The sequence below is a fragment of the Pectinophora gossypiella genome, chromosome 24 (genome assembly GCF_024362695.1).
Source record: "Pectinophora gossypiella chromosome 24, ilPecGoss1.1, whole genome shotgun sequence".
In the NCBI taxonomy this organism is placed as follows: Eukaryota; Metazoa; Arthropoda; class Insecta; order Lepidoptera; family Gelechiidae; genus Pectinophora; species Pectinophora gossypiella.
In genome coordinates this window covers 2,055,180-2,082,486 of record NC_065427.1, presented here as the reverse complement: position 1 = coordinate 2,082,486, position 27,307 = coordinate 2,055,180, and the positions used below count along the sequence as shown (strand labels likewise).

The 27,307-nt window shown below is 39.1% G+C and overlaps 1 protein-coding gene across 10 annotated transcripts in view; it reads right to left on the bottom strand.

The window, feature by feature from the left end:
* The window catches only part of LOC126377833 (filamin-A), a 96,472-nt gene that overhangs the window by 1,921 nt on the left and 67,244 nt on the right, over positions 1-27,307 (bottom strand). For 7 of the 10 annotated variants that reach the window (XM_050025780.1, XM_050025781.1, XM_050025782.1 and 4 more), the window contains 16 exons: positions 24,385-24,525; positions 23,808-23,977; positions 21,524-21,649; positions 20,769-20,882; positions 19,822-20,010; positions 19,069-19,171; positions 18,364-18,506; positions 17,928-18,036; positions 17,427-17,591; positions 16,647-16,886; positions 5,211-5,401; positions 2,605-2,760; positions 2,005-2,074; positions 1,204-1,322; positions 688-784; positions 214-420 (listed from right to left, as the gene is read on the bottom strand). In XM_050025780.1, the coding sequence (XP_049881737.1) occupies positions 214-420; positions 688-784; positions 1,204-1,322; positions 2,005-2,074; positions 2,605-2,760; positions 5,211-5,401; positions 16,647-16,886; positions 17,427-17,591; positions 17,928-18,036; positions 18,364-18,506; positions 19,069-19,171; positions 19,822-20,010; positions 20,769-20,882; positions 21,524-21,649; positions 23,808-23,977; positions 24,385-24,525 (2,340 nt within the window). Of the gene's footprint in view, positions 1-213; positions 421-687; positions 785-1,203; positions 1,323-2,004; positions 2,075-2,604; positions 2,761-5,210; positions 5,402-16,646; positions 16,887-17,426; positions 17,592-17,927; positions 18,037-18,363; positions 18,507-19,068; positions 19,172-19,821; positions 20,011-20,768; positions 20,883-21,523; positions 21,650-23,807; positions 23,978-24,384; positions 24,526-25,572; positions 25,917-27,307 lie in introns of all 10 variants that reach the window. The other 3 variants (XM_050025776.1, XM_050025775.1, XM_050025774.1) reach the window with 2 other exon arrangements.

Below are 27,307 nucleotides of genomic sequence, written 5' to 3'. Positions count from 1 at the left end.
AGAAAGAAAGGACTCAAAATCTCACCATGTCAAATTAAATAGGCAAATAATTAATTAATGACAGTAAAATGGTTGTATGACCTTCTCTGGGTATTAAATCCACGCGAGATTTACATCTTAGAACTTTTCACGTCCTACCAGCGATTCGTCACAATATCTCAATAAGAAAAATAATTGGTCATATAAAAATGCCTCATGTAAGAGCACACATACCTGCATCACCACAATGTACGGTGAACTGGTTGTGCTTGTTGAGGTACGCCTTCTTCAAGCCCATACCCTTGCTGGTGACCTTGGAAGCGTCAGATTTGAAATGTGGCAACACTGGGCCCTGCTTCTGACCAGCCTTCGACACCTTCTGCACCGTCTCGACTGTCACCGAAGACGTCTCTTGAGCACCGATCTCCGCTAAGTTGTTGCCTGGGTTTGGAAAAGATCCACAAGTAAGTATTGAGAATGCAACAGTTAAATTAAAGAACAAGGCGTTATAAAAATGAGCCTACTCTTTGTCTGAATCATAAATTTACCTCCTTCCAATCAATCGAAGGGGGTTCGGAGCATATTCTACCTCACGCTCCAGTAAATTTCATTAACATATGAACAATTCTGAGCTGTAGGATTACCAAGAGCTTCTCAAAATGATAAAAAAATATGTAAAGTCGTAAAAATCAATTCCGAAGTACTTACCGGTACATTCGATCTTGAATGGTGAACCGACGATATGGTGACCGTTGTACTTGATGCTCATGAAGTAGAAGCCAGGAGCCAGAGGCGTGTACCTCACCTAGAAAGAAAGAGATATGCATAACATACAATTGGTATAATGTGCATAGTCAGCGCGACAATGATTTGTAGCATCTCTTTACATTTATCTCTACATTAATAATCTGACACTGGCTATTGGAAGTATTTACCCAAAAAGTTCCTACAAGCTGTTTGTAGTCAGAATTATTTTTTATTCCATTTACAAGTCCTAAGGACTGATACTGTCTGCCGTCGTCTGTTTTTCCAACTCGTTATAACCTTGGAGTCTTCAAGGCTAGATTGAAGAGGCATTTGCTAGGTAAGCGTGATTCACCCTCGACCACATCGTCTTCTATTTAAAATACGTTCAATCCGAACTCGTTGCTAACGGTAAACTCCAGATCATTAACAGTATCGGGAAAGAAATCCTCTGTTCTTTTAATGGGTGCTACAACAGACCTTGTATCCCTCTTCAACTTCAGTGCAATCCATGGCAACCCTGGAGGGACCGTCCATGGTAACGGCGAGTTGACCGGCGCCGGCGTTGCAGGTGTCGATGATCAGGTCCGTCTTCACACCTGAGGAATTACAGTTGGTGCTTAGAACTCAGTTGGAGAAGCTGATATTAGAACATAATGATTCGAAGGTTGTGTTTATTTGAGTTTTTATAACAGTTACAAATTATATCGGAAATTTTCCGTCACACACATTTTTCAAGTCACAATATTAAATGACTTTGAATTGTTAAAAACGAAGTTGACGAATTTGTTACACCGCTTCTTCTTTAGTGGTATGCGGTAAAACGAATAATGTATTAGGTACGTAGGTTAGTTGGTAGGAGTAGATAAGTCATCTTTTGATTTTAATATTTAAGTCCTAAAACTATTACTAGAATTTTAAGAGTCCAATACTTTTTCACAGGGTCCGCTTACCTAACCTGAAAATATGACAGGTCCGGTTTTTACAGAAGCGACTGCCTGTCTGACCTTCCGACCCGCGAAGGGAAAGCCAGCCTAATACAGGTTAGGTCACATACCTCCGAAAATGCATTTCTCTGGAATGTGGGTTTCCTCACGATACTTTACTTCACCGCTGAGCACGTGATAATCATTTATGATACAAATATGAATGCGAAAACAAATTCTACAATCATTGGTTTAGGCCTGTGCTGGATTCGAACATGTGTGATCAAATTAAGAGGCTACCACGGCTGAAGACTCCAATACTAGTACGAAAATAAAAAAGGTTTTCCTTTCTTACCGGTCTTAACCTGTTGCAGACCAGGACCATGGGCATGTACAGCTGCAGGGTCAGCGTCATCCTTGCCAACCTGGGCAAGACAACCAACATTAGATCCAAAATAATTGAAAAATTGAGGGTAGTTACACACACAACACCTCAATAGCAAGCACTCGTTTTGGCATTATTCCCGTGACCACATTAGCTGTAACACGACCGAAACGAGAGATAATTGTTTTGATAAAGTAAAATGTGTAAATTAAAAAAGAAATATGTTTAAAGTGTGTGAACCTTCAAAAGTGACAAGTTATCTGCTGTATAACCAGCGCAAATTAAATGAACATTTACATCAGGGACGATACGAAAAAAGGAACATTTTCACTACCTTCTGGGGAGTTAAAAAGTCTACATCGAAGTAATTCATCCAAGAAAGAAATATTGCAATTTGATATTTGCGCATATAAAAGTAAGTGCGCAATGCAAACAAATTTCAAATAGCAATATTGCTTTCTTAGATTAATTGCTTCGATTTGGCCTATTTGAACCCAGGGGGATCCGCCATTGAATACACAGGTATTAAAATATCTACCTAAACCAAATACATAATTTAACGGATAATACCTTGATCCTAAGAGGAGACGCCGGAATATGGACTCCGTTGAACTTAACGTTGATGTTGTGGACACCGTTCTCACGCGGCATGAACCTGATGCTGTACTGGTCCCCGTCGATGTTCTGGATGAAGCAGTCGTCCGTCTTGCCGGAGGGGGAGACCACCTGGAGGATGATGAAGGTTAGTAAATTGGTGGAGGATGTTAAAGGTTAGGTTAGTCCTTAAGTAGTCTATGGTATATGGAAAGTGCAGCAGTACAGATTCTAGGATACTGCGATATAATAGGCTAGTTTCCAACTAATCAAATTAGTTACTTTTTACTAAACGTCAAAACATGAAATTACTATAGAATTTCTATGTAAAAGCTACCCGTGACGTCATAGAAAAACGTGACAAAATGTCGCACTTATTATTACATTTTTCTTCATTAAAATTCTTAAATAAGTTCTTCAATAGAAAAAAAGACAACGTTTCTGTCATGTTTAGATCTTGTCTTTATTTAGTAATCAGAAATCCATAATTATTTTTCAAAATTATGACCTACGATACTACCCAATAGCCAGATATGGCGCGCACTCCTTGAAAATTACTTCACCAAAACAGCACGCACCCCATATTAATTTTTATATTGCAACGTGAACTTGCGAACAGTATTCATAGTTGGGAAGTCGCTATAAAATATTAAACGTCCAAGATTTATGTCAGTGCGGACTAGTCACGTGCGGTCAGTAGTTTTATTACATTTTTTGCCGCCAAAATGTGGGACCAGAGGGGTATGATGGGAATACATTGTTTTTGTGAGAAATAATTTTGGTGGAATAGGGCGCTAGGCTTGTTAAAGTTCGCAAAGAATGTGCGAATTTGTTGAGTTGACTTATCGCACTCGTAAAACTAATGTAAATATTCAAGATGATGAAACCGCGCATTTGAACACAATGTCATCTGATGATCAGGCGAAGATGTGGTCGAGAACGTGTTTCTCGACCGCATCTTCCGTGGAATCTTTATTTTTTAATTCTTCATTCAATAATTATAATCATAATCATTTATTTGCTTAAAACATTGTATTCTTATAGGAAGCAAAATTACATCATAATAAATGTTATATTTATTTCACTGGAAATATGGTAGCCAATTAGTGACCTCATACTTCAACTATTCTTGCATTACAAATATATACCATTTATTAAAATCCACAAACACAGAATAATATTAAATTTCTTACAAATAGAAAAACTCCTCCAAACCATCACACCGAGGCAAAGTGCCCAAAAGACAGGCAGCATTACCCCTTTGAACAGCTAAACTAATCCTTTGACTAAAATAACTGCCAGCCCTCGGGTCGTGCGAACATTATGTATGTCTAGTTATTCTAGTTATTGAAAAAATAATTTCTAGATGATCATCAATTGTCGATATTGCAAGAATCATAGGTTATGTAACATCCCAACTCACGTCTCATTCAAATTCAACCGCGTCAAAGCCCATCGATCAACAAATCAGACTTCCTAATATCTCTGGATTCGCCAAATCTTCACCCTTGCAATAAGGAGCACCAGACTCGGACCTTATAATACAAGATTCATGGTGTCCATCGTCAGATGAACGTTCGTTTGATTTATTGCACGCACATGATGTGGTGAGTACTGCCCGTCTTGTGTTGTTAGAGATTTATGATGCATGGACCGTGCCCATAGCGTATGAGATTTTTAACGGTAGCGTGCGATTGTAAACGAATAAAACTTGATAGCGTTTTTATTTTTAATAAAGGTAATTGAGGAGCTCGGTGGCGCAGCGGTGTACGCGCTCGGTCTGCGATTGTTGAAATTAAGCAACTTTCGCAAAGGCCGGTCATAGGATGGGTGACCACAAAAAAAAGTTTTCATCTCGAGCTCCTCCGTGCTTCGGAAGGCACATTAAGCCGTTGGTCCCGGCTGCATTAGCAGTCGTTAACCAACCAATCCGCACTGAGCCCGCGTGGTGGTTTAAGGCCCGATCTCCCTATCCATCCATAGGGAAGGCCCGTGCCCCAGCAGTGGGGACGTTAATGGGCTGGCGATGATGAGCTTGGATTGTTCTGAATGTAGCGCTTCACAATGTCAGTTTGATAACATGTATCCTATCCATAGAACATAAACGAAGAAACAGAGCTTCAGGTCCGGTCACCACCAATACTGCCCTGTGCTGAATGAAGTGCGTATAAAACGATATATTTAATACTCAGCTTGGTCGGCATATCTCCATATTGATGTAATTTGTGCCTAGCTGTCAATTCACATTAACAGGATACGTATCCTATTTCCAAATGTTAAATGTGTTACCTGTGTTTTGAATTAGAAAAACTTACGAAGAGTAAATTCGATCGAAATCGGATAGATGGCGTTGACGAATTCACGATAAATATCGAAAAATTCGTACGGATAACACAAAGACCCGGTGATGTAATGGTTAACAAGCTCGTCCCGGCTTGACTAGAGCTGCGTCTCAAGTCCTTTTCGTATCCTACTTATTTGATTTAATTTTCTCTTTGTAATCCGAAGGTTATATATAAAGTTCACCTAAACTTTAAATTAAGAATCAATTTCATTCACTTGTAAAAAAAAACTTTACTCACCCTAGCATCAAGCTCTCCTTTAGCTCCGTTCATCCTAATATAAAACTGGGCGGGTTTCTCCACCTGGGCCGAGTCGGGGAACTGCGCCACCTCAAGTAGATATGCGTCGCCCACCGCTGGACTGATGTACACCTTGAACGGGGAGTCAGGGATGTGCTGCTCGTTGAACTTCAGGCCGATGCGGTATTCACCTACGGAGAACGGAGGTGATTAGAACTGAGCATTCTCAGGCCTGTTGTCTTAAAGTTTTTACCGGGTGAGAGCCCTCAGCGCGCCCCATTTGTCCGTAATTCAGTGCCATTTACAGCAAATCTCCCATAATAAATCACTTTGAAAAATAAAGTGATTAGAGAAAGTTGAAGAGCTCGGTGGCGCAGCGGTAAACGCGCTCGGTCTGCGATTGTTGAAGTTAAGCAACTTTCGCAAAGGCCGGTCATAGGATGGGTGACCACAAAAAAAAAGTTTTCATCTTGAGCTCCTCCGTGCTTCGAGGCACGTTAAGACGTTGTTCTCGGCTGCATTAGCAGTCGTTAATAACTATCAATCCGCACTAGGCCCGCGTGATGGTTTAAGGCCCGGTCTCCCTATCTATCCATAGGGAAGGCCCGTGCCCCAGGAGTGGGGGTGTTAATGGGCTGATGATGATGATGAAGATCTACATAAATGTCATTTCAAAAGGATATTTGTGTAAAAATCTCCGTGGGTCGTAAATTTTACGGACTAGTGGGGTGCAAAGTTGGAGTATGAACTTCTTGCTCGTATTTGTATGCCGCGCGTAACGCGCTCCCTTGTCCCTTCCAACCTCGTTCTTCTATTCCATGGTTGCAACTACATCTTTAAAAAGGAAATTCTAATAAGAATTAGACATAACGTAACATAGCCGAACAGAACTGTCACGCATTTGAATAAGACGTAGATTATACAGAATATTAAGAAATCAACCCCACAACAACTTAACGATCCAATACCCTATCACCGTTTGATCTTCAAATTTTGATCCCTTTGCAAACCTCCGACAAATGTTGTTATAAATTTGCACAGTGCTCTAAAAACCCGACGAAAGTGGACTAAAAACACGATTTAAATTGATCTAAAAAAACCTATCGCAGGAGAAAACGTCAGTCAATCTGAATAACGGGCTAACGATGCCATCTGCCGAGGAGGCAACAATTTGTATGTCGTTGGAGTGCTCATAGTACAAAATTCTAGTAGACAATCAGGATCAGAATCATTTATTCGACGTAATTATCATGGATAAACTTGTTGAAGGTCAATTCAACATTTTTTAATCTACGTCATTTCGCAAGGTGTTATGGCTGAGGAACAATATAATAATAGTCCCGCTGTATAGAGAAAATGTCATATTCATATTCATTTTATAAGCTCAGTGCTGACGTAATGCGTACTCGTACTGCTTAATTGATATATTATTGTTGTTTTCATTGTTTTATTGATTGAGTAGAGCGGTTGACTCTATTTTCTAAGTACATTATTTATGAATTATATTCAGATTGGTTTGGACTGGTTAATAAAAACCAAAACAATTAATTAATTTAATTGCAAGATCCTTTTAACCCCGAGACTCATTTTGTGTACTACATTCCTAAATAACCGAAAATAAGTAGAAAGAAAGAAATAAAGTTCATTGTTCAATAACAACATGTTTTTATTGGCCCATAATCGAGAGTGACCAATTATTCGGACGCTCACCTTTCACATATTTTCTTTATCATTTTTTTTCGACTTGTTGTCTATGCTCACTCCTGAAGTGGGAAGTTATTTCCCTGCCCCCGTCCATCGATATTTCTTCCCAGGACATGACTGGAGGAAATTTAAATTTTTACTTTGAATTTTTTTCATTATGAACGGTCGTCGGTGGCCGCAATGTAGTTGCAGATTTATTTACATCCCAACTGCTCTTTTTTGGTTAGGTTTTTGTTGATTGTATAAAAAATCATGTTTTTAGAACGTTTCTTTGCATATCGTTTTGTTTTTCGAATTAGTTTAAACGCCAGTTTCACAATGTTTGATATTTTAGATTTAACAACGTCTATTGTTTTATGAGGAGCTCGGTGGCGCAGCGGTTAACGCGCTCGGTCTGCGATTGTTGAAGTTAAGCAATTTTCGCAAAGGCCGGTCATAGGATGGGTGACCACAAAAAAAAAGTTTTCATCTCGAGCTCCTCCGTGCTTCGGAAGGCACGTTAAGCCGTCGGTCCCGGCTGCATTAGCAGTCGTTAATAACCATCAATCCGCACTGGGCCCGCGTGATGGTTTAAGGCCCGATCTCCCTATCCATCCATGGGGAAGGCCCGTGCCCCAGCAGTGGGGACGTTAATGGGATGATGATGATGATTGTTTTATGAAATCGCAACTTACCTTCGATTTCCACTTTAGGCAGCTTGTAACAATTAAAACTGGTTATGATCTGGCCGTCTGTTTTCCAACTCGTTATAATCTGGCATACAGAGGGCGGTTCACGCAGCATATAGCCGTACCGAGTGGAAAACCATAACCTGTGGTCGTGATCCTCAGCAGTGAGGGAACGACGAAGAAGAAGATAATCTGGGAGTCTTCAAGGCTAGAGTGAATAGACATTTGCGTGATCCATCCTAGACCCCACCACTTACCATCAGATGTGATTGTGGTCAAACCCGAGACATTTTTATTAAAAAAAAAATAAAAATACGGAAACTTTTTTCTGTTCTTTTTTTGTGGGATGTTACTAGGAGCGAATAAAAACATAGTTCACCTGCCTGTCTTCCTGGGCGTGTCGTAAAATCCGACAGAGGGTCTGTGTCCTTTCCAACATGATGAACAATTGTTATAGGCGAAAGACCAATTCTTTGTCATCATAAGCTTCACCATACCGAACTTAGGACTTCGTATCAACAGTGGCTGCAAGTTGTCTTTGATTACTTGAGGTTCTGTCTACCCCATTAGGGTTTATAGTCGTCAGTTCACGTATGTATTTACATATAGGAATACGTGTGTTTCAGCTTCAAGGAAATAAATACTAAACTTGTAGATCACTTGATTCGCCATTACTAGATTGAATATTGATGGCGAAAACGCGAACTTTTGCAGACCGTCAAAAAGAGAAAATTTGCATATTTAGGGCATGTGCTAAGATACGAAAGGTACAAGCTGCTGCAACTCATAATGATGGGCAAAGTCGCAGGAAAAAGAAAAGTGGGTCGAAGGAAGAAGTGCTGGTTGCGTAATATCAGGGAGTGGACCGGGATGACGAGTGCGGTCGAACTGTTCCGCCTCGCGGGAGATAAGAATACATTTTCAGAGCTGATGGCCAACCTCCACTAGTTGGAGAGGCACCTGAAGAAGAAAAAGAAGATTGAATATTGATTAAATGAAACTACGAGTATGTTAGTAATCATTTGGTACTACTCCTAAAACGTTGTATGCAAACCAAAAGTCTTTCAAACTGAAACTAGTTAAAACAACTCAGTAGTAAATCGAAGTTTGTGCATCTGACTCAATACAATGGTCCAAATAATGATGTAGACTATGCAAAGTGGAAGTATTGACAGTTCAGGGTTCGATGCCCGGCGCTTCCTTTCTTGTTAAAGTTTTTAACAACGAAAAACACTGATTCGCTTTTTTCTCACAATACTTTGCATAGAGAGATACATCACTTTTACAAATACCAGCCGAAACCAACATAATTTTGTTTTAAAAGTTTTTTTTTTTTGACCCATAGTTGGAAGAACGCTGCTGACTGTGAGGTCGCAGGTTCAGATCTTAGCACCGAAGGAGTAATTTACGATCCTGACGATCTGACCCGGCCGGCGTTTATTATTACTGTTCTTTTGTGTTAATTTTGAGAATAAATACCCTGGATTGAAGTGCCTCGTTCCCAGGACAAAACGTGAGTGGAGTGAACCTTTTTTTGTCTAGCCCTTCTGTATTTACTAGATAAACGCTTATGTGTATTATTATTATTAACTTTATGTAGTTGTAAGAGTATCTATCTTTATATTTTATTTTTATATTATGTCTCTGCCGCATCCGTCACACAATGCAGCTCGGCTATGCCACCTGGGAACCGGTGTAGAGGGCATTCATTCACTATGTGAGATAGTTTGATCCGGGTGACCACATTCAAGGTAGGGGATCTTAAGCTGGATATACGATCCACGCAGGATATTTTATTTTTACATTTTCACTAATAATATTTTTTATTTGTACAAGTATTCCCATGCTACACTATCCCGCTATAATATACATAATATATAATATAATCTAGACACGCGGTCGCGTGTCAGCCAAGTTCAAGGAACAGAACTGGCGAGCCGCACCGTGTGTAATATTACACGAACCATTTGGAGCCACTTTTGACCCCCTCATAAATCAAAAGCTATTTCACATAAACGTATCAAATTTGGCTTATATATTGAGACTAACGAGATACATATGTGTTCTAAATTTCATAAGCTTATCTCAAACGGTTATTTAGATATTAATGTCCAAAAATCCTCATTTTTATCATTGACTGACTGACTGACTGACCTATAGATCAAAATTCTAACCCAGTTCCAGATGACCTAGAGAGTTAAAATTTGGCATGCAGATAGGTAGTTAGATGAATACAAAGGAAAAAATATAAAACTGACAATTTTTAAATATTTAGATTATATTATGAACGCTTAACTAAAATACCTAATGAAGAATGTTACTAAGTATGCCAAATCGCTTGAAATGATGTCTCAGTAAAGTCTGTACGTATACAAATACACTGGTTTTTGTTGTAGTCAATAATACTTAGAAGTTTTGATTTTATAGGCACTCAAAGTTTCGAAAAATACCGACTCCCGCTAACAGTCACGTGACCGCTTGTGACGTCACAACGCGCCGCGCGAGCCGCGGCCCGCATAGTAGGTATTAAGTCGCCAGCACTTATAGTAGTAGCTTGCGCAGTATTTTGTTGTTTTCGTCCTAAAAAAAAATAGTAAATATTATTCGATTAATAAAATGGATAAAGGATTCGAAAAAGGGCAATCGGATAATCTACCTGAATTACCTATATGTATGAATGGTTGCGCATTATTTGTCAACAAATAGTGATTTTGTTGCCGCCGAAACGCGAGGAATAAAAATGCAATTGTGAGTGAACTTTCCGTGCTACTACTTATGCTTAATAGTTTATTCTAAATTGTTTTATCAAAACAAAATAGACACAGACAAGCGCCATCTAGCGGAAACCTATTGTAACAATTTAGTGGCTAGCTGGCTGCGTCCATATTTTTTTATGATAGGAAATTGTAAAGTAGTAACCAAAAGAACCAACAGATGGCGCTGTTAACCAACGCCAAATAAATAGAGATACAAAATGGAGTAACGACAAAGAACGCATTTTATTTTCCCGCTCCCTAATAATTATTATATTGAACAAAGTCATACCAAATTTATTATCTATTTCTTTAGTAGGTACCCAACTTATGTCATAATGGAAGAATGTAACTCAAATAGTAGAAGTTAACCTACCATCATTTTTTTACGTTAAAGGCAACAAATATGCACCTATTATAATTTTGTAGCTATTGGTATGTATGTAGTATATATAGGTAGGTACCGCTCTTCATAGTAAATTTAAGAGCCCCCGCAAACCACAGACTTATAATCAGCAAGTCTGCATACTACAACGATTTGGTATCGGCCGATAAATAAGTTTGATGGGATACTCAACTGCGTTCAAACTGAACTATCAGCAAACTATCGGCCGACTGCTATATCAGTATGGAGCTTCTTGCAAGCGCGCACACCGACCGATTGTTTAGTCGGCCGATGGTTCACTTCGCTCCGAGTTTTGGAGCCGGAAGGTCGTGCATTCTTTTTATTATGGCACTGTCTAGTAATTTTGAATGCATCGTGTAAAATTTTCCATTTAATAATCTATCACTGTAGATGGGATGCACCCAATACTCTCGGACTCTCTTATTGATTTTTCTCCTCCGTTGTATGAGAGCAATTATAATATTTCTGGACAATATTTTACTACGAGTAACTTTCATTATGCGACAGCTCTCTTCAACGGTAGCTTAAAAACTGAATATCGTCGGCCGACTGTTGCCTAGCTTAGGCATATCCGTTTTAGTAGGTAAGTATCTAGGTATACCTACTTACTTATTTACAATTAAGAGTAGGTACTTATACTCGGTTTACATATTATTAATTAACTGGGATTAATTATTATTTTTATATTTAGCGCACATCAAATCAATAGTGTAAAATCATTATCTACTCATAAATAATGATAAAATAATACCTAAAAAAAGTAATGATATCCAATCAAAAACATAAATGTGAAATGACAGCCAAGTTCAATACAATGATAAATGCTTTGGTTGTTGACTTCAACGACAAAAGAAGTGAGATCTAAATGGGTGCCAAGTTCAATGGTCAGTCCTGAATTTATTTATAAGTAACAGTATAACATAAAATATCTTTTTATAACATAAGATAATGTATTGTAGCCTAAGCTCTGTCTTGGCTAGTTTTTATAAATCTACCAAAGAATTATTATGTTCGATCGTTAGTTTCTACCAACAATCCGAATTTTCGGAATTATAAAATAAGAACCGACAAATACTTGTAGTTTTAGAACTTGCGAAGGCTATAATTCATATATCAAAACTAGCCAAGACAGACCTTAGGCTACAATACATTATCTTATGTTATAAAAAGATATTTTATGTTATACTGTTACTTATAAATAAATTCAGGACTGACCATTGAACTTGGCACCCATTTAGATCTCACTTCTTTTGTCGTTGAAGTCAACAACCAAAGCATTTATCATTGTATTGAACTTGGCTGTCATTTCACATTTATGTTTTTGATTGGATATTAAATATCTCCTATATTAAAGATTGCCTGGAAGAGATTGCTACCTAGCAATAAGACCGCCTATTGTACTCTTTCTATTTCTCTTTTGTTTTGTATTTTGTATTTCCTGTTTATGTAGTAAAGTATTTGTTATGTTATGTTGTGCAGCATATCAACCCCTGCTGCATCTTAATTAACCCACCACAGATATAACTAGGAATTATGTTGATAATTACAAATTAACTATTAGAGGGGCCATTAAAAACAGTTTGAAATAATCAACACTCGACATCTGTGCGTAATGTGAATTTGAAGACACCATCGTATAAGATTTGCATATTATATTTATGCAACACTTGCATCTACATACATATGAAAGCTCACAACTATATCCCAATTGGGGTAGTCAGAGGTACATCCATCGCAAGATGAACTAAGTACCCACACCTCACCGACCTTTCTGTCAGACCAACGTGAGCGTTGGTGAGTCGTATCGCCATCTGTAATGGTCGAGCCGACTATGTTAGTAAAAACTGCACTTAAGATAAATTAGTAACTATCTTGGAATTATTTCAAAATTCACATTTCGTTAACAAAACCTCGCTACAGACAAGTTTGGACCAAAAATCTGTGATCCTAATTTTTATCCGAATTGAAATGAATTGAAAGAAAAGCAAATTAATGAATATGATATGAAGAATTGAATATGATATATGTTTTTCTCTTTTATGCATATTTGACGGCCTGCGTGGTCCAGTGGTTGAGCGTTGGGCTAACGATCCTGAGGTCTCGGTTTCGAATCCCGATGGGGCACATACACAAAAACACTTTGTGATCCCTAGTTAGGTTAGGACAGGCTGATCACCTGATTTAGACCGCTTTTTGAAACGGTGGCACGAACAAGCTGGGGACAGGGAGGACTGGAAGAAGAGAAGAGAGGCCTTTGCCCTGCAGTGGGGGCTATTAATAAATAATAAATAACTCCTTGGTACAGTCCATCAGAGACAACGAGCAGATTGACTAACAATCACGATACAAACTGGCCACCTAACCTTTCTCCAAATTGTCTCGCTGGTCCGTCCACATTCCGTCATAGCGCGTCGCGTCCTTTGCTCACTTTTGAGACTTTTTTCCACCGATTATTTCCATCGGTTGGTCAATTAAAATGACTCTTAAACACCAAAGCGGAGGAATGTCAACTCTAAACTGAATTTGTACCGTCCGCCATTGTATTGTTGGGAGCAAAAAAGTCGCAGAGCATCCGACAAAGAAGCGGCCCCTTTTTGTCTCAAATGCTTCATAACTGTATAGCGATTAGATATTTTAGAATCGTTTTTGAACTAGTGGAATAATGACTTAAGCTGCTTTTGTTTTGGCAGTATGGAATTTCGTTTTGCGACGCGTAGAAATTGTGATGTTTTTGAAGGGTTTTTGACGCAATTATATGTGTCTGTGCACACTATGCGAGTGAGGCAATTATTTTGTTTGGCAACTCAGGTTAATCGTTTTTGTCGATTCTTCTTACATACTTATATGTTGCGAAAGATGTGGAATGAAACGATATAATGTAAGGATATTACCTTTCAGCGTTATATGCCGCAATTGAAAATGACCACTTCTAGAAATGACCACTCTTGGAATGTCCACTTCTTAAAATGCCTACTTTTAGACATGTCTATTTCTCGTACTTTCTGACCTTATTTAAGTCTTGAAATTAATATATTTATTAAATTATACTGTGTGAAAATCATTCGAGTACTCTTTAATTCTTCAAAGTAGGTAACATTTCATAAGCTCACGACTATATTCCCAATTGGGATAGGTTGAGGTACATTAATAGCAAGATGAACTGAGTACCGCTTTTTGGAAGTATATTTAAAATATTGACTTCATATTTCTCTGTCTGCAGCAAAACACGAAATAAAACTGAATTGCTGTTTGTTTCCATTCTCTTAGCTTACTTATATTTTAACTTTGTATGCTCGTTGACAGCTGTAAGATCACATTTCGCGTACATTTTCTTTCTTCTCTCGCGTGGATTGTGAGATCAATGACCGAACTCATCAACCCATTTCTACTTAAGTACATATCCCTCATAATGCGTTAGATAGATAGATAGATAAAATCTTTACTTCATTTTTTCTTTCTTTTTTTTTACCTTTTTTGTGTTCGCACACTAGTATATAGATATCTCTACACTATATTTCTACCGCCAGCTATCTCAAGCTATTTTAATAGAGTGTACATGTTAATGCGCTCTATTCTGCGTATTCGCAAATTTACTGGGATAGATTAGTTTAAGAGCGCTTTCCTAATAAGATCGAAGAAACCCGACATAAAAATTAATACGATGGTAATACCGACTTAAGTACTTGCCACAATGCCAAATGACATAATCACCAAGAAAAACTCGGACAAAAACCGCGCAATCCAAACCTAAAAGAAATGTTGCAGTTATTAACAAAAACAAATATCGTAAATTGCAGCAATCACTGGCCATCCGAATTATCGGCTTTGAAAAAAGATTACAGTAGCCGTTTGGAACGAAGAAAAAAATAAAAACAAAGTTTAAAAAATCGAACTGTCAAAATGGTTCGCAGTAAATTTTGCCGCGCTTATGGTCAACTCTGCCGCTATTGGTTGGTCAGTGCGGAGGCGTGGCCAGATTCGAATAAGGAACAAGTCACTTTATTTATGAAGTGCATTTCAGTAACGGGTGTGTTTATAAACCACGTCGTAATAAGTTTAAAGATGAAAAAGGGTTGTAGGCGTTAAAAAGACCACATCATCTCCTTAGCATTATCCCGTTTTACTCAGGGTCCGCTTACCTATCCTGAAGATTTGACAGGTCCGGTTTTTTTTACAGAAGCGATTGCCTGTCTGACCTTCCAACCCGCGATGGGAAAACCAGCCCAATACAGGTTAGGTCACATACCTCCGAAAATGCATTTCTCGAGAATGTAGGTTTCCTCACGATGTTTTTCTTCACCGCTGATCACGTGATAAGCATTTATGATCCAAACATGAATTCGAAAACAAATTCGACAATCATTGGTTTAGACCTGCGCTGGTTTCGAACCTGCGACCTCAAAGTGAGAGGCAAGCGTTCTACCAATAGGGCTACCACACGGCTCAAGGTGTTAAAAAGGCCACATTGACCCAATTTATCTAAAAAGCAATATACTTCTTGCAATTTTATTAACGGTGAGCCGTGGTAACTTAAACCATACTCTCACCATCACCACCACCATCCATCTCACCATCCATCATCCACCATCCACCATCCATCCACCGACCATCTTGCGATGAATAGATGCCTCTGACTACCCTACTTGGGATATATTCGTCGTTGGATATACTCGTTTTGCGCATCAGTTACCTACATAATTAAAACACATAATACACAATTGTTTTGTCTTAAGAACTTAAATTTTCTAAACTTTAATTATGTTTTGTGAGAAAATTATTTTATTTTATTTTTTCACAAAAGTGTCCCCGCAATACACGACCATCCGTCACGTGGTCCTCCCACCCGCGCTACTGCCGGTCATTATACTTGTAGATGCGACGCGGGCGCAATAAACCTCCATGAATTATATGCACTGATGTAACTTTACTATTTTAATGTTTGTTTACTAACTGTTGCAGTTGGTGACACGAACACGCGATCTCGCGCTTTGGTGTAAGCGTACTTTTCTTTTATTTTTCTCGTGGTTTTTCTAATCTAATTAAAGTGACGTCAGCGGGCTTAGCACCGGCGCGCGACTCTTTCTCGTCTCGACATACGTCACCCGTCACTCTGCCACAGTACTGCACAGAAAGAGAGACGATCTCTGTCGCGGCGAGAAAGAGTCGCGTGCTTACGGTGTTAGGCCCGCAGGTATTAATTGATACTTGACTTTTTTATTGTTTTTTTAGTTTTAATAGTGATAAATGTTTTCTTGCCACTGGTTGCCTGGAAGAAATTGTTGCTTAGCAGTAAGGTATTTAAAGGAATTAGCACCACTATGATACCAAATAATTAAGGTAATTATACCTATACGTTACTTCAATTACGCAGTGTAGTGTAAGTAACAATTTGGTATCGTACTTACCTACACAGACCTTACGTAGATACAGAAAACGGATCGCAAAAGGATCAGGGCGCTTTTTGTGTAGGTTGTGAGGTGGATTACCAACCCCATCAACCCTGGTGTCAAGGTTACTATTGTGCCGCCAAAGGCCCCTGACATGGCTTATGTAACGACTTAGTAGTCGTTACATAAGTACTAACTTGCATCAGTAAGTAGTAACCGGGACCAACGGCGTAACGCGCCTTCCTAAGCACGGGTTATCTTACTTTCGGACAATCAGGTGATCAGCATGTAATGTCCTAACCAAACTTGGGATCACAAAATTATTTTTGTGATATGTCCCCACCGGGATTTGAACCGAGGGGGCTAAAAAAACCACATTGACGCAATTTACCTAAAAAGCTTTTGTTTTTTATTAGAGGAACATATTTAATGCTATGTTCATTTCTGTAAGGAAAGTACTTTTATGTAATTTCTTTATGCCCAATAAAGAATCTAAATGAATAAAGAAGAAGACTCACCAGGCTCATCGACCTTGTATGACACATCGCAGGACCCGTCCTTCCTATCCTTGAAGTCGATCTCGGCCTTGCTGGGCCCCTCCAGCGATATCGCCAGTTGACCAGCTCCCGCCTCACGGGTCCAGACGTTGAACTCGTTGAAGCGACCGGCCTCCCCGCGCTCTAGGCCAGTACCACCAGCCTTCACCAAGTGGGAGCCTGAGTCGCGGAGCGGGCCCACGGTGAATTGGAAGGGAGATCCTGGAAAAATATGAGAGTTAGGATACGAATATGAGTTTCGCCGACATTGCCTGGTCTAGCACCCTCAGGCCTGTTGTCTTAAATTTTGTATCGGGTGAGAGCCCTCAGCGCTCCCCATTTGTCCGGCCAAGTAGTTAATGCCATTTGCGGCAAAGCTACAATAAATCACGTCAAAAAAAGGCACCAGCTCGTACGCTTGGATCCTCTTAGTAAACGTGTTTTGCTTTAACGTGTCTTGTCTGATTGTATGATTGATTTCCATCTCAAATGTTGTGATATAAGTAATACATAGAAATCACGCCGGGTAAGATTATTTTTAAACCGTGACGCTACGCGAGGAGCTGTTATAAGTTTCATTCCTTTGTCTGTCTGTCTGTGTCTATTTGGTTGCGGTATAAATGAGTCATCATCAGGAATCCAGACTGACAAGATGTTTGGAAATCTCTGGAAATCTAAAGATATTTTTTATAGGTGCCAATCCCGGGTTCTAAGACCGTTCGACTCCAGATCTTTGTCAACGTCTCACGATTATAATCTTACCTGGAATATGGATCTCCCGGTATTTGACGGAGACAGTGTGGACTCCCAGCTCTTTTGGAACGAAGTGCACGGAGTAGAGGCCATCTTCTACCTCTTGGATTTCAGCGTCTTCAGATACGCCTCCTGGGCTGGTGACGGTAGCCGCAAGATCGAAGGATGTGATGCCTGGGGAACATAGGTTCACATTATTTTGGAAAGCTATACATTTCATGGTTTGAAAAGTCGAGTCGTATCATGGAACACTCCAACAGTTAACACAAATGCTCGCTACCAGCGTTCCATTTGCGCGTTTTAGCAGCAACTTTTCTAATATGGCGAGGGACTCTGTTTCACGTAAAACATCAGGTACTCCTATAGTAACTCCAAGTTGTTACTATTTGAGATCATGAGCATACTAGACAAAGACTTCTTGCTAAGAAAAGTATAGAATAGTTTCACAATTTGCTGAAACAGTCCGATAGCCTAGTGGCCAGATGAGTAGACTTCTTTAAAATATCTTACCAGGCATCTTGAAGGTGAGTTTGCAGTTGGTGCCAACTTCAGTCAAAGGCGCCTGGTCGCGCTGGCGCTGGATCTTCTCTCTCTGTCTATTGCTGCCTTCACCAGTCACCTGAAGAGCAAGGTAGATTTTTGGCGTTTAACTACCAATTTTATGAACTCTTAGACTTGACTAAAAATACATCAGTCAATTAAAAATAAGAATGTAATTCGCGTTGGTCTGAAAGCGTTGGTCAAGCCTAGGATAGATCAGTTCATCGGCGGACAGACTACATAGCTGGATTGCTAGTGTATCTATTTTGTGGTTTTGTTTAATGTGACTTTTCAAAAAAACGCTTTTGCGCTTTCCACTTTAAGGTGACGATATCGCGATATCGGTCTTTGACTACAACAAATACACAGAGTAAATTGTGTCAACCAACAGTAAAGGGATTGTTACCTTGACAGTGAATGGCGAGCCCTCAACATGGTGATCGGCAAACTTGAGGTTAATGATGTAGTATCCGGGCTCAGTTGGCTTGTAGCCGATTCCGAGCACTCCGTCTTTCGTGTCGGCGCACTGGATCTCCGCTTTACTAGGACCTGGTGATGGAAGAACATTATAGAAAGAAAGAAGAGATAAGAATAATACTACGTACAAAACAGACAGTGCAGTTTTCACTAATACAGTTGGCTCGACCATTGTAGACGGCAATACGGCTCACCATCTATCACGTTGATCTAACAGAAAGCTCAGTAAGGCATAGAGACTTAGTTCATCTTCCGATGGGTGTACCTCTGCCTACCCCAATTAGCATGTAGTCGTGAGCTTGTGTTCTGTTATAAAACAGACACTCTCTTCCCCGCAGCAATTTATATAGGCAGTTGCCGAGCTAAATTCATCTCACAAAATGAATCACTCATCTCGCTTCAATATGGTCATATTAGTCTCCCAAATTCAACATATAACTGTTCTTTTCTTATCTAATACGATTTATACTTGAGTAAAATATAAATATTTTGAAATAATATTGAATAACCAAAATGACTGCTGATTTTAACAAAGCTCGTGATTTGTTTAATAAATGGATGGCGCAAATATTCTAAGTGCTATCACATTTGTATTTCTCTCTCTATCCTTCCTTCTCCCTTCTCTGTCACTCACCTTCAATAGAGAGTGAGAGACCACCGTAGCCAGCGTTCCTGGTGTCCACGGAAAACGTATTCTCACAGTGAGTCTTGCCTTCCTTCAGAGCGGTGCCAGAAACCTGAATCACAACAATTTCACAATCAGTTAAAAATTAGCGATGATAATTCACGTACTTCAGTTCCGTCCGATCGACAATGTGCTATCAACCCGCAAACGTTTGCTATACAGTCGACCGCACTAAAAAGGAATCCAATTCACATACTTTCAGCCAGGTACACAGAAATCTGTCAACTTGTAGCAACTGCTGATGCGAAGGCCTAAGATTAATATGACAAGGGATCAGCTAACGCCCATGACAATATCCATCAATTCCATCACGTAAGAAAAGAAAACTATCCGTCTGTCGAATTTTTCGAATACCCCACAAAATAAGCAGCTGAACGTGTTTTTTGTTTTGTAATCGCTTCCAGAACAACATAGAAGCAATATTTTGCTGGTAAAGATACAGTTCATAATAGCCTTTCAATTTGTACATTATCGCAATACAGTAACCATTTTACTCCTCCAAACCTGCTTGGCTACATTCAAGGATTTAATAAGTATTCTACGAGTAAATGTGTCATCCTTTAAGGACATTCTTTCCTTTTTTCCATCCTTCTCCTTCATTTCTTTCTTCCTTCCTCCTCTGTTTCTTCCTTTCTTTTGATCATTTTTATTGTTGTTGTCTCTATTGAATTAAGCAGAAAAATTCTAGCATCAACTCCTCACCTTAACTTTCTTAGCGTCACCAACTTCCTGACTCTGCACGGTGATGGTGAAGGGAGAATTCTGGATGTGGTTACCCATCTTCTTCACGGAGACGATGTGCTGGCCAGCCTCACGGGGAGTGAAGCTGATGCCGATGTTGCCGGATGGCAGGCGCTTCAGGAAGCAGGGCTCTTCCAGGCCCGATGGCGCCTGGAAATAAGTAAGCATGTTGTTGCAAAAAGGTTTAGCATAAAACATAACAACAAATTGAAAGGATAGGCAAAGGTCTTCTGACCAAGCAATTAATGCCATTTGCGGCAAACCTACAGTAAGTCACAGAAAAAAGAAGAGGTGTATAATATACACACCTACTTCTCGCCAGCTATGATTAAGTCTCATGTAACAGGGAGCGAGCCTATAAAAAGGTTGAGATAGAGCCACAACTCAAAATAGGAATATTATAAGAACATAATTTTATAAACCAAAATATTATAGAAATATAATTTAAAATAGGTATCGAAAGTTTAATCATGTTAATGTTGAAACATGTCAGAAAAAATACACCATAACGACTACTTCATACTATTCATTTCCTATTTTCTTCCTACTGTATCGTAGCGAAATTCCATGGCTTCTGTGAATTGGGAAAAGTCATCATGGTATACGTAGTAATCAAATCTAAACGTATAAGACAAAACAAGCTCTTCAAATAGCTTCATAACATCTGCACTATTAAAGACCTGTACGAAGCCACTGACAATGCCGTAAGCGTGGCCAATTATTGGTCAGCAAAAATTTAGTTTCGATCGCCATCGACTCGCAAAGAAGAAGAAGAATAGCTTCATATTCTTTATCCAAATCCAATCTCCAAATCTAATCTCCTATGACACACTGATTTTGCTCGTAGTGGCGGTCATCACTAATTTAAGAGCCACGCTATTGTCGGGGGCTTAGTGGCGGTATAATACCTGAATAGAGGCATTGAGGACTCTGATGTCAGTATCGGCGACTTTCCCCGGCAGAGTGACCTCGCTGCAGCTGCCTACAGAGATCTGGTTCCTCTTGCGACCCTCACCCGTCACCTGAAAAGTCATAAAATACAAGAATGATTTTTTGCCGAGATTGTCCTTGGCAACTGATCGAAATCTCGACAGTCTGGGCCCAAATTAGAAGCATATTCAACAACGCTGCATTTAGGAAAGTTAAATTCCTACTTTGACCAGATCGGGAATGGTTTGATATTGGTAATTAAATTATAAGTAATGTTGCATAACAATGTTGATATTGATGAAATCTTTCTGTAACTATTAGTCAAATAAGTCATATTATTCTGTGTACATGATTATATAAACTGCCTATATAGGTACGTCCCACTGCTGGGCACAGGCCTCCCCTCAATCAACCGGAGGGGGTATGGAGCATACTCCACCACGCTGCTCCACTGCGGGTTGGTGGAGGCGTTTTTACGGCTAATAGCACCAACGGCTTAACGTGCCCTCCGAAGCATGGAATCATCTTACTTTTTCGGACAATCAGGTGATTCAAACCTGAAACGTCCTTACCAAACAAAGGACAGTCTCACAAAGTGATTTTGACAATGTCCCCATCGGGAATCGAACCCGGACCTCCAGATCGTGAGCCTAACGCTCTAACCACTAGACCACGAAGGCTGCGTACATGATTACGGAGGTCATTTTATTTAGCACTTAATAAAAATATTTACCTTAGCAGTGAAAGGCGATCCCTTGATGTGCTTGTCTCCGAACCTGACGGAGACTTTATACTCTCCAGGGGCGGTCGGCAAGTAGGATACTGCCACCGTGCCATCCTTGTTGTCATGACAGGTGATCTGGAATGTACAAACAATATTACATGCAGCCAATAAAAAAAAGGAAACCAAAGAACGAGGAAAAAGAATGAGGGAGTCTTAGTTTCTAAGTTTATCTCTTTTCCGATCTGCTGGAAGAGATTTCTACTAGAAATAAACTGAACTGTTTGTCTGTCTTGTGTTAGTCTTATTGTTTTTATCCTGTTCTGTGTACAATAAACTGTTAAATAAATACATATGAGATAAGATAAAAAAGAAAAGAAACCATAAGATTCTATCTATCTATGACGGACTTTCCAGGCTACTTTTACCAAAACCAATATAGATGGTGTTTCATCAGTTTTATTAGTTCGAGTGTGCCCGCGATCTACACGAGCTCATTCCACCATCCCCCTTTTATCTTCGGACTTCCAGACGTACAGCCGGGTTCCATCCCTATTTGGTGGATATTCCAACAATTCGCACAAAGCGCTTCGCGTCGTCCTTCATTATAGGCACTAACTAGGGAGTGGAATTCTTTGCCGTCTTCTGAATTTCCGGATAGTCCTGTATTACGGATGTTATTTTCTCTCTAAAATAGACTAACATTCCTTAAGGAGTTTCTCTAAAAATGTGTTATAAATACGTATACATTAAGTCATGTAGATAGTATAAGTTCGTTCCCTCAAACTTAGATCTCCTTCTTCTTATCGTGTGGGTTGTGAGGTGGAGGACTAGCCTCATCAAACTTAGATGTTATTGCTGTTCAAACAAAGCGCAATATCAGTTGTAAAGTGTCGTTACACGCCGTCGCTTGTGGCAAGATTCGCCGCGGACTCTTTTTCTACAGATATTAGTTGCCTATTTGTTATACATGGTCTATGGTTCGGGGGCTTTTGGCGGGAACGGGAACGGGACAGTTGCTTTCTTCATTGAATAATCTAAATAATTAATACGAAGTGGTGTTTTGCGGTTAATCATCGCATTAAGTTAGTCGGAAAACATTCGCGGCAGTGTTATTATATCGGAATATTCAATAAACAAAGTGTATCTACCTATTTTCGCTTCGTGCCAACAAGCCGCTTCATAACTCGAAAGTTTATGCGGACTTTTGAGTTAATTCGTTTGGGGTTCGGAGTAGGAGTCTGCTCCGAGGGTAGGGCTTAGGTTTCATCATCATCACCTTTCATCATTTCATTAATCATCAAGAAAATAAATACGTAAGATATGGATGTATGGGCATAGATCCCTTTGCCTTACCCTTCGGGTAAACCAAAACAAAAAAAAGAAGGTCTATAGTTCGGGCATTATAATTTTGTAATATTCTAAAAAGTGGGTATACTACTACCCACGCGATCGCTACTGTCAATTTATAAAAAGTCGATTTCGGTGTTTTGCTAATCGCTGTTCGTCTGATAATTAACAATTGGGGTTGTTTTATTTTGTGTGTATGTTGTTTGATATAAAAATTGTCATGCAAAACTTAGTGTTCAGTGAGTTATTAAATGCTGTGACTACATATGCCGAACTTTTTTTATAATTGCAACTCAACAAGATCAAGGTGAGTGTAAGTATTTGTTTATTATTTTATTATGCCTTAATAAAGCCTATGTAACAGTTCTGTAGAATATGCTTTGATACTTTTACATTGCGTTTGATACCTGTGCCAGTGAATATTAAAAAAACAATACGAGCACACTTGCATCAGTTGTCACTGTCAGATTAATTGAGTCTTACTCATTAATAAATTACAACCACATCATAAACATTTTTACATAAATGTAGGCTACGGTATTGAATCAACTTTTCACTTACTTACACTAAGTTACTTTCATTTATTTTATATATTTTTTTCTTTCTTGTTTTTCATTGTATCACCGTTACCACAGAAACCCTGAATTATCTGATCAAAATGTAAAGGCATTTGATGATGTGTATCAACTTTTGAAAATTTTACAAGTCCAGCTATTATAGTAATTTTACTCGGAAAATCCGGCTAAGTCGATGGTTTATACAAAATTGAAGTGAAATTTTGCTAAGTGTAGGACCATTTTTACGACACCCTTAACCATTGTAAGTATCTAATAGACTACATCCGCTCGTTCCTTACTATCACAGCATTAGCCTTACTGTGTTCTTAAGAACAATCTACAATTCCATGGTCTTCCGTGACTTCATCTTTGAAGTGTTCCAAACTCACCTCAGCCTTGCTAGGCCCCTCCACAGCCATGGACAGTCCCCCAGCACCAGCGCCCTTGGTGCTGATGGTAAACTGACTTGGTTCACCACTGACTCCGCTGATCAGCCCAGGGCCGTATGCCGTCACGTAGCCCGAGGGGATCGAGTCCACATGGAACTTGTAGGGGGAACCTGGAAAGCGTAGGTCAAATTTATGTCAGTTATCTGAAGTTGCACATCTAGGCAATTTGAGTTTCGAAAGTTAAGTAATTCGTTTTGATTTATTTGAAAAAATATCATCTTTTCTAAGATGAATTAGATAGCCAATATACACTAAGTATACGTTGATAGGTTTATTATCTATCAACCGTCGTTATTAGACATGCTAGAGGCGTTGAGCTCAATAGAACCCTGACACCAGAGCTGTTGAAGAAGAGATTAGAAGAAGAGGTTTTTACTAGGGGGAGATATTCTATCGTGTGGGTTATAAGGTAGATTACCAGAGTAGGGATATGCAATGCAGAGTATCTTAACAAGGTGTTTATTTTGTCGCTGGCCATAAACAAACAAATTTTGGAGAATAAACGGAATTTACATACCCTGGACATGCTCGCCATTATATTTGACGTAGAGCTCGTGCACGCCCTCCTCCCGAGGGTCATACTTGATGCTGACAGTGCCATCGTGGTTGTCCTCAATGACCGGCTGGTCGATGTGTCCGCTCGGCATCTTTACCTCCGCTGTAGGAAAATGAAGAGTTACAGCAGGGTTTTCAATCTGGTGTCGGAGAACCGCTGGCAGAGCTAAGCCAGGGGAATGCAATCAAAAGTTAAGTACTTTTATTATTGGGTGCGTGAATCGTGGTAAAATAGCGCTAAGGGCTCTTGAAAAGTACTTCTGCCGCAAGATGAACTAAGAATCTACGCGCCAACGAGCTTTCTGTTACACCAACGTGATAGGTGGTGAGACGCATCGCCCTCTATAATAGTCGAGCGTAAATAACTCATTGGTGCAAGTCCAGTACCGGGGCTCGGGTAAACCACAGGATGATTAGACCACGACCAAATGTATTGTGGGCCGGTTGCGACACGTGAGCGATGACGCTCTGACGTCATAGATATAAATCACAGTGACATGCAATATGAGGCGATGCAACATCGTGACAGTACGTTGAAATCACAGCGTTGCGATGACGCTGTGAAGCTGCAATGCCCATATAGCTTCGCTTGAAGAGAACACATAACACTTGGTTTCATGGGAAATTACCGGTGAGCTACATTTTCACTGATAGCTTACCAATCACCCAGAGGCTCACGAGTTACTTGACTCCTCTTTAAAAGCAAAAGTAGTGCAGCCGATTCAAAGAATTCTAAATTTTTCACATGATGTGAGCCTTTAGACTTTAAAGTAAGCTGTTAGTGTTGACGTAGCCTTAAGGATCTTAGGGAAACGCCATGCCAACGATGCGCTGATACAGAAACATCTAAAACAATTGATGTTGAAAATAGTGTCCATGTGAGATAAATAATTAGACACTACTTTACAGCAGTTTCTAGCTCCTCCGATGACGTCATTTCAAATTTCACAAAGAACAATAAAGCAAAAAATATGTTCGTCAAAAATGATGGCGATGGGCATCTTGAAAGAAAAGGGCCTTACTCAGTAAAAGCCGCGGTGTGAACCACGACGCTGATATTCTGTGGACCCTGCTGAGTAAGGATGCTAAGTTGTGTTCTAAAGACATCCTGGATTTTATAGACGTAATAAAGACGTAAACACAAACAAACCTTTTCGCGAATCAATATGGTAGACAGTCACAAAGTTAATTGGCGTATAGCTCAATCCAAGGCCGGTTTTGTTGAAGGAGATATTGTGGGCTTCGGCGAAGACTATCGGCTTCTCTTCCTTGTCAATCTCAGAGACTGAGAAATATTTTTGGAAATTGTCAAAGTAGACTCTCGTGATTTCTTCCCAAGTGACTTCTTTCTCGTTGGCACCAACGATCGAGTTCCACAGACCACTCATAAACGCCATTTATTTATTTGTTGTGTTTCTTGAAATTGAAAACGTTGTGGGAATGTGTGTGTAGTGTGACGTCAGAAACGCATTGTTGAGATCACTGACTTTTTAGCTGGTGTTGAAGATGAGTTGGATGCTGTCAGCAAAAATCTTAGGTGACTTGATATTCGATTTTATTTTTTCAAAATCAAGGTTGTTGTTCATTCAAAAATTTACAGAATTTTAACGACATCAGGGAAATTAAAGAGTTTCATAATTTAGTCATTTTTAAGAATGTCTATATTGAAGATAATTGATGAACAAGTAGATATTTATAATACAATCAGATTTTTGCTGACAATGGTAATTAGAAATTTCATTTTATTGAATATATTATTATTCTTCTGTGTCACTCGAAGACGGTGTAGACTATCTATAGGTATTTACTGCGAATTTGATACTACGCATTATGCACGTTACAGCTATTTAAAGCCGTCGTTATGTCTATTAAAACACACAGGTTTTTTAAATTTTCACGAAACACTGTGACATAGTAATTGGTCATAATTTATAAGTAAAAACCCAGTGTTGATATTTCGACCGCTTAACTTTTCCGAACGTAGTAAATTCTCGATAAGTTTTAGTTAGGTGTCAAGAGCGTCTTGGCATTGAAAAATTACGGGCAGCCAAAAAGATATATATATAAAAATACGTAGTGTACGTTATAGTTTTCATTAAAAAGTATCATAAAAATTGTTGGCAACCCTTATGTAGGTAGTTTTACGTTAAAATATAACATCTACGAAGCACTTGGCGACAACTTTATTATATTTCAGCTTTGCTTCTGGAAAAGTGAAATAACTAATATTTTTCCAAACTGATAATTTAAAACGTTGTAAAATTATTTATTTAATAGCCTAACATGTTTTTAAGGAGAGCTGGTTAACCTATTAATATATCATAATTTTATTATCATACTCATAATCTTTATATTTCGTTTTATAGATTTACGTTGGAGAATGTAAGCTAGTAGGCATCGTAAAATTTCTTAAATTGTTGACAGAGTTCTGAGTCAGATGTGTCCTACAAAAGTATCTATATTTCTGTAGACGAATACAGATTATATTCAATCTTTCGAACGACAAAATATCAAAAAACAGATACCCAGAAAGTGCATGTAAAAAAACCAAGCGTGCATAAGTATTTCTTAAGAAGTACTAAAAGCAACCAAAGTTTGGTTTACAAAACTTACTCAAGTCAAAATCTCATTATGACTACGAGGGCTATTAACTGATAAAGGATTATCCACAACTTATTTGACATACTATATTTTTACAAAGTTCTAAAGTCAGAACTTCTCTAGGTAAAATAAATATACTACAAACATGGTCTCAATAGCTTGATGATCAGAAATCAATCTCATTTTCAGTTTGACTTATTTTAGAATTTTATTTATGTATTAAGTAAAATTCATTTTCGGAGGTATGTGACCTAACCTGTATTGGGCTGATTTTCCCTTCGCGG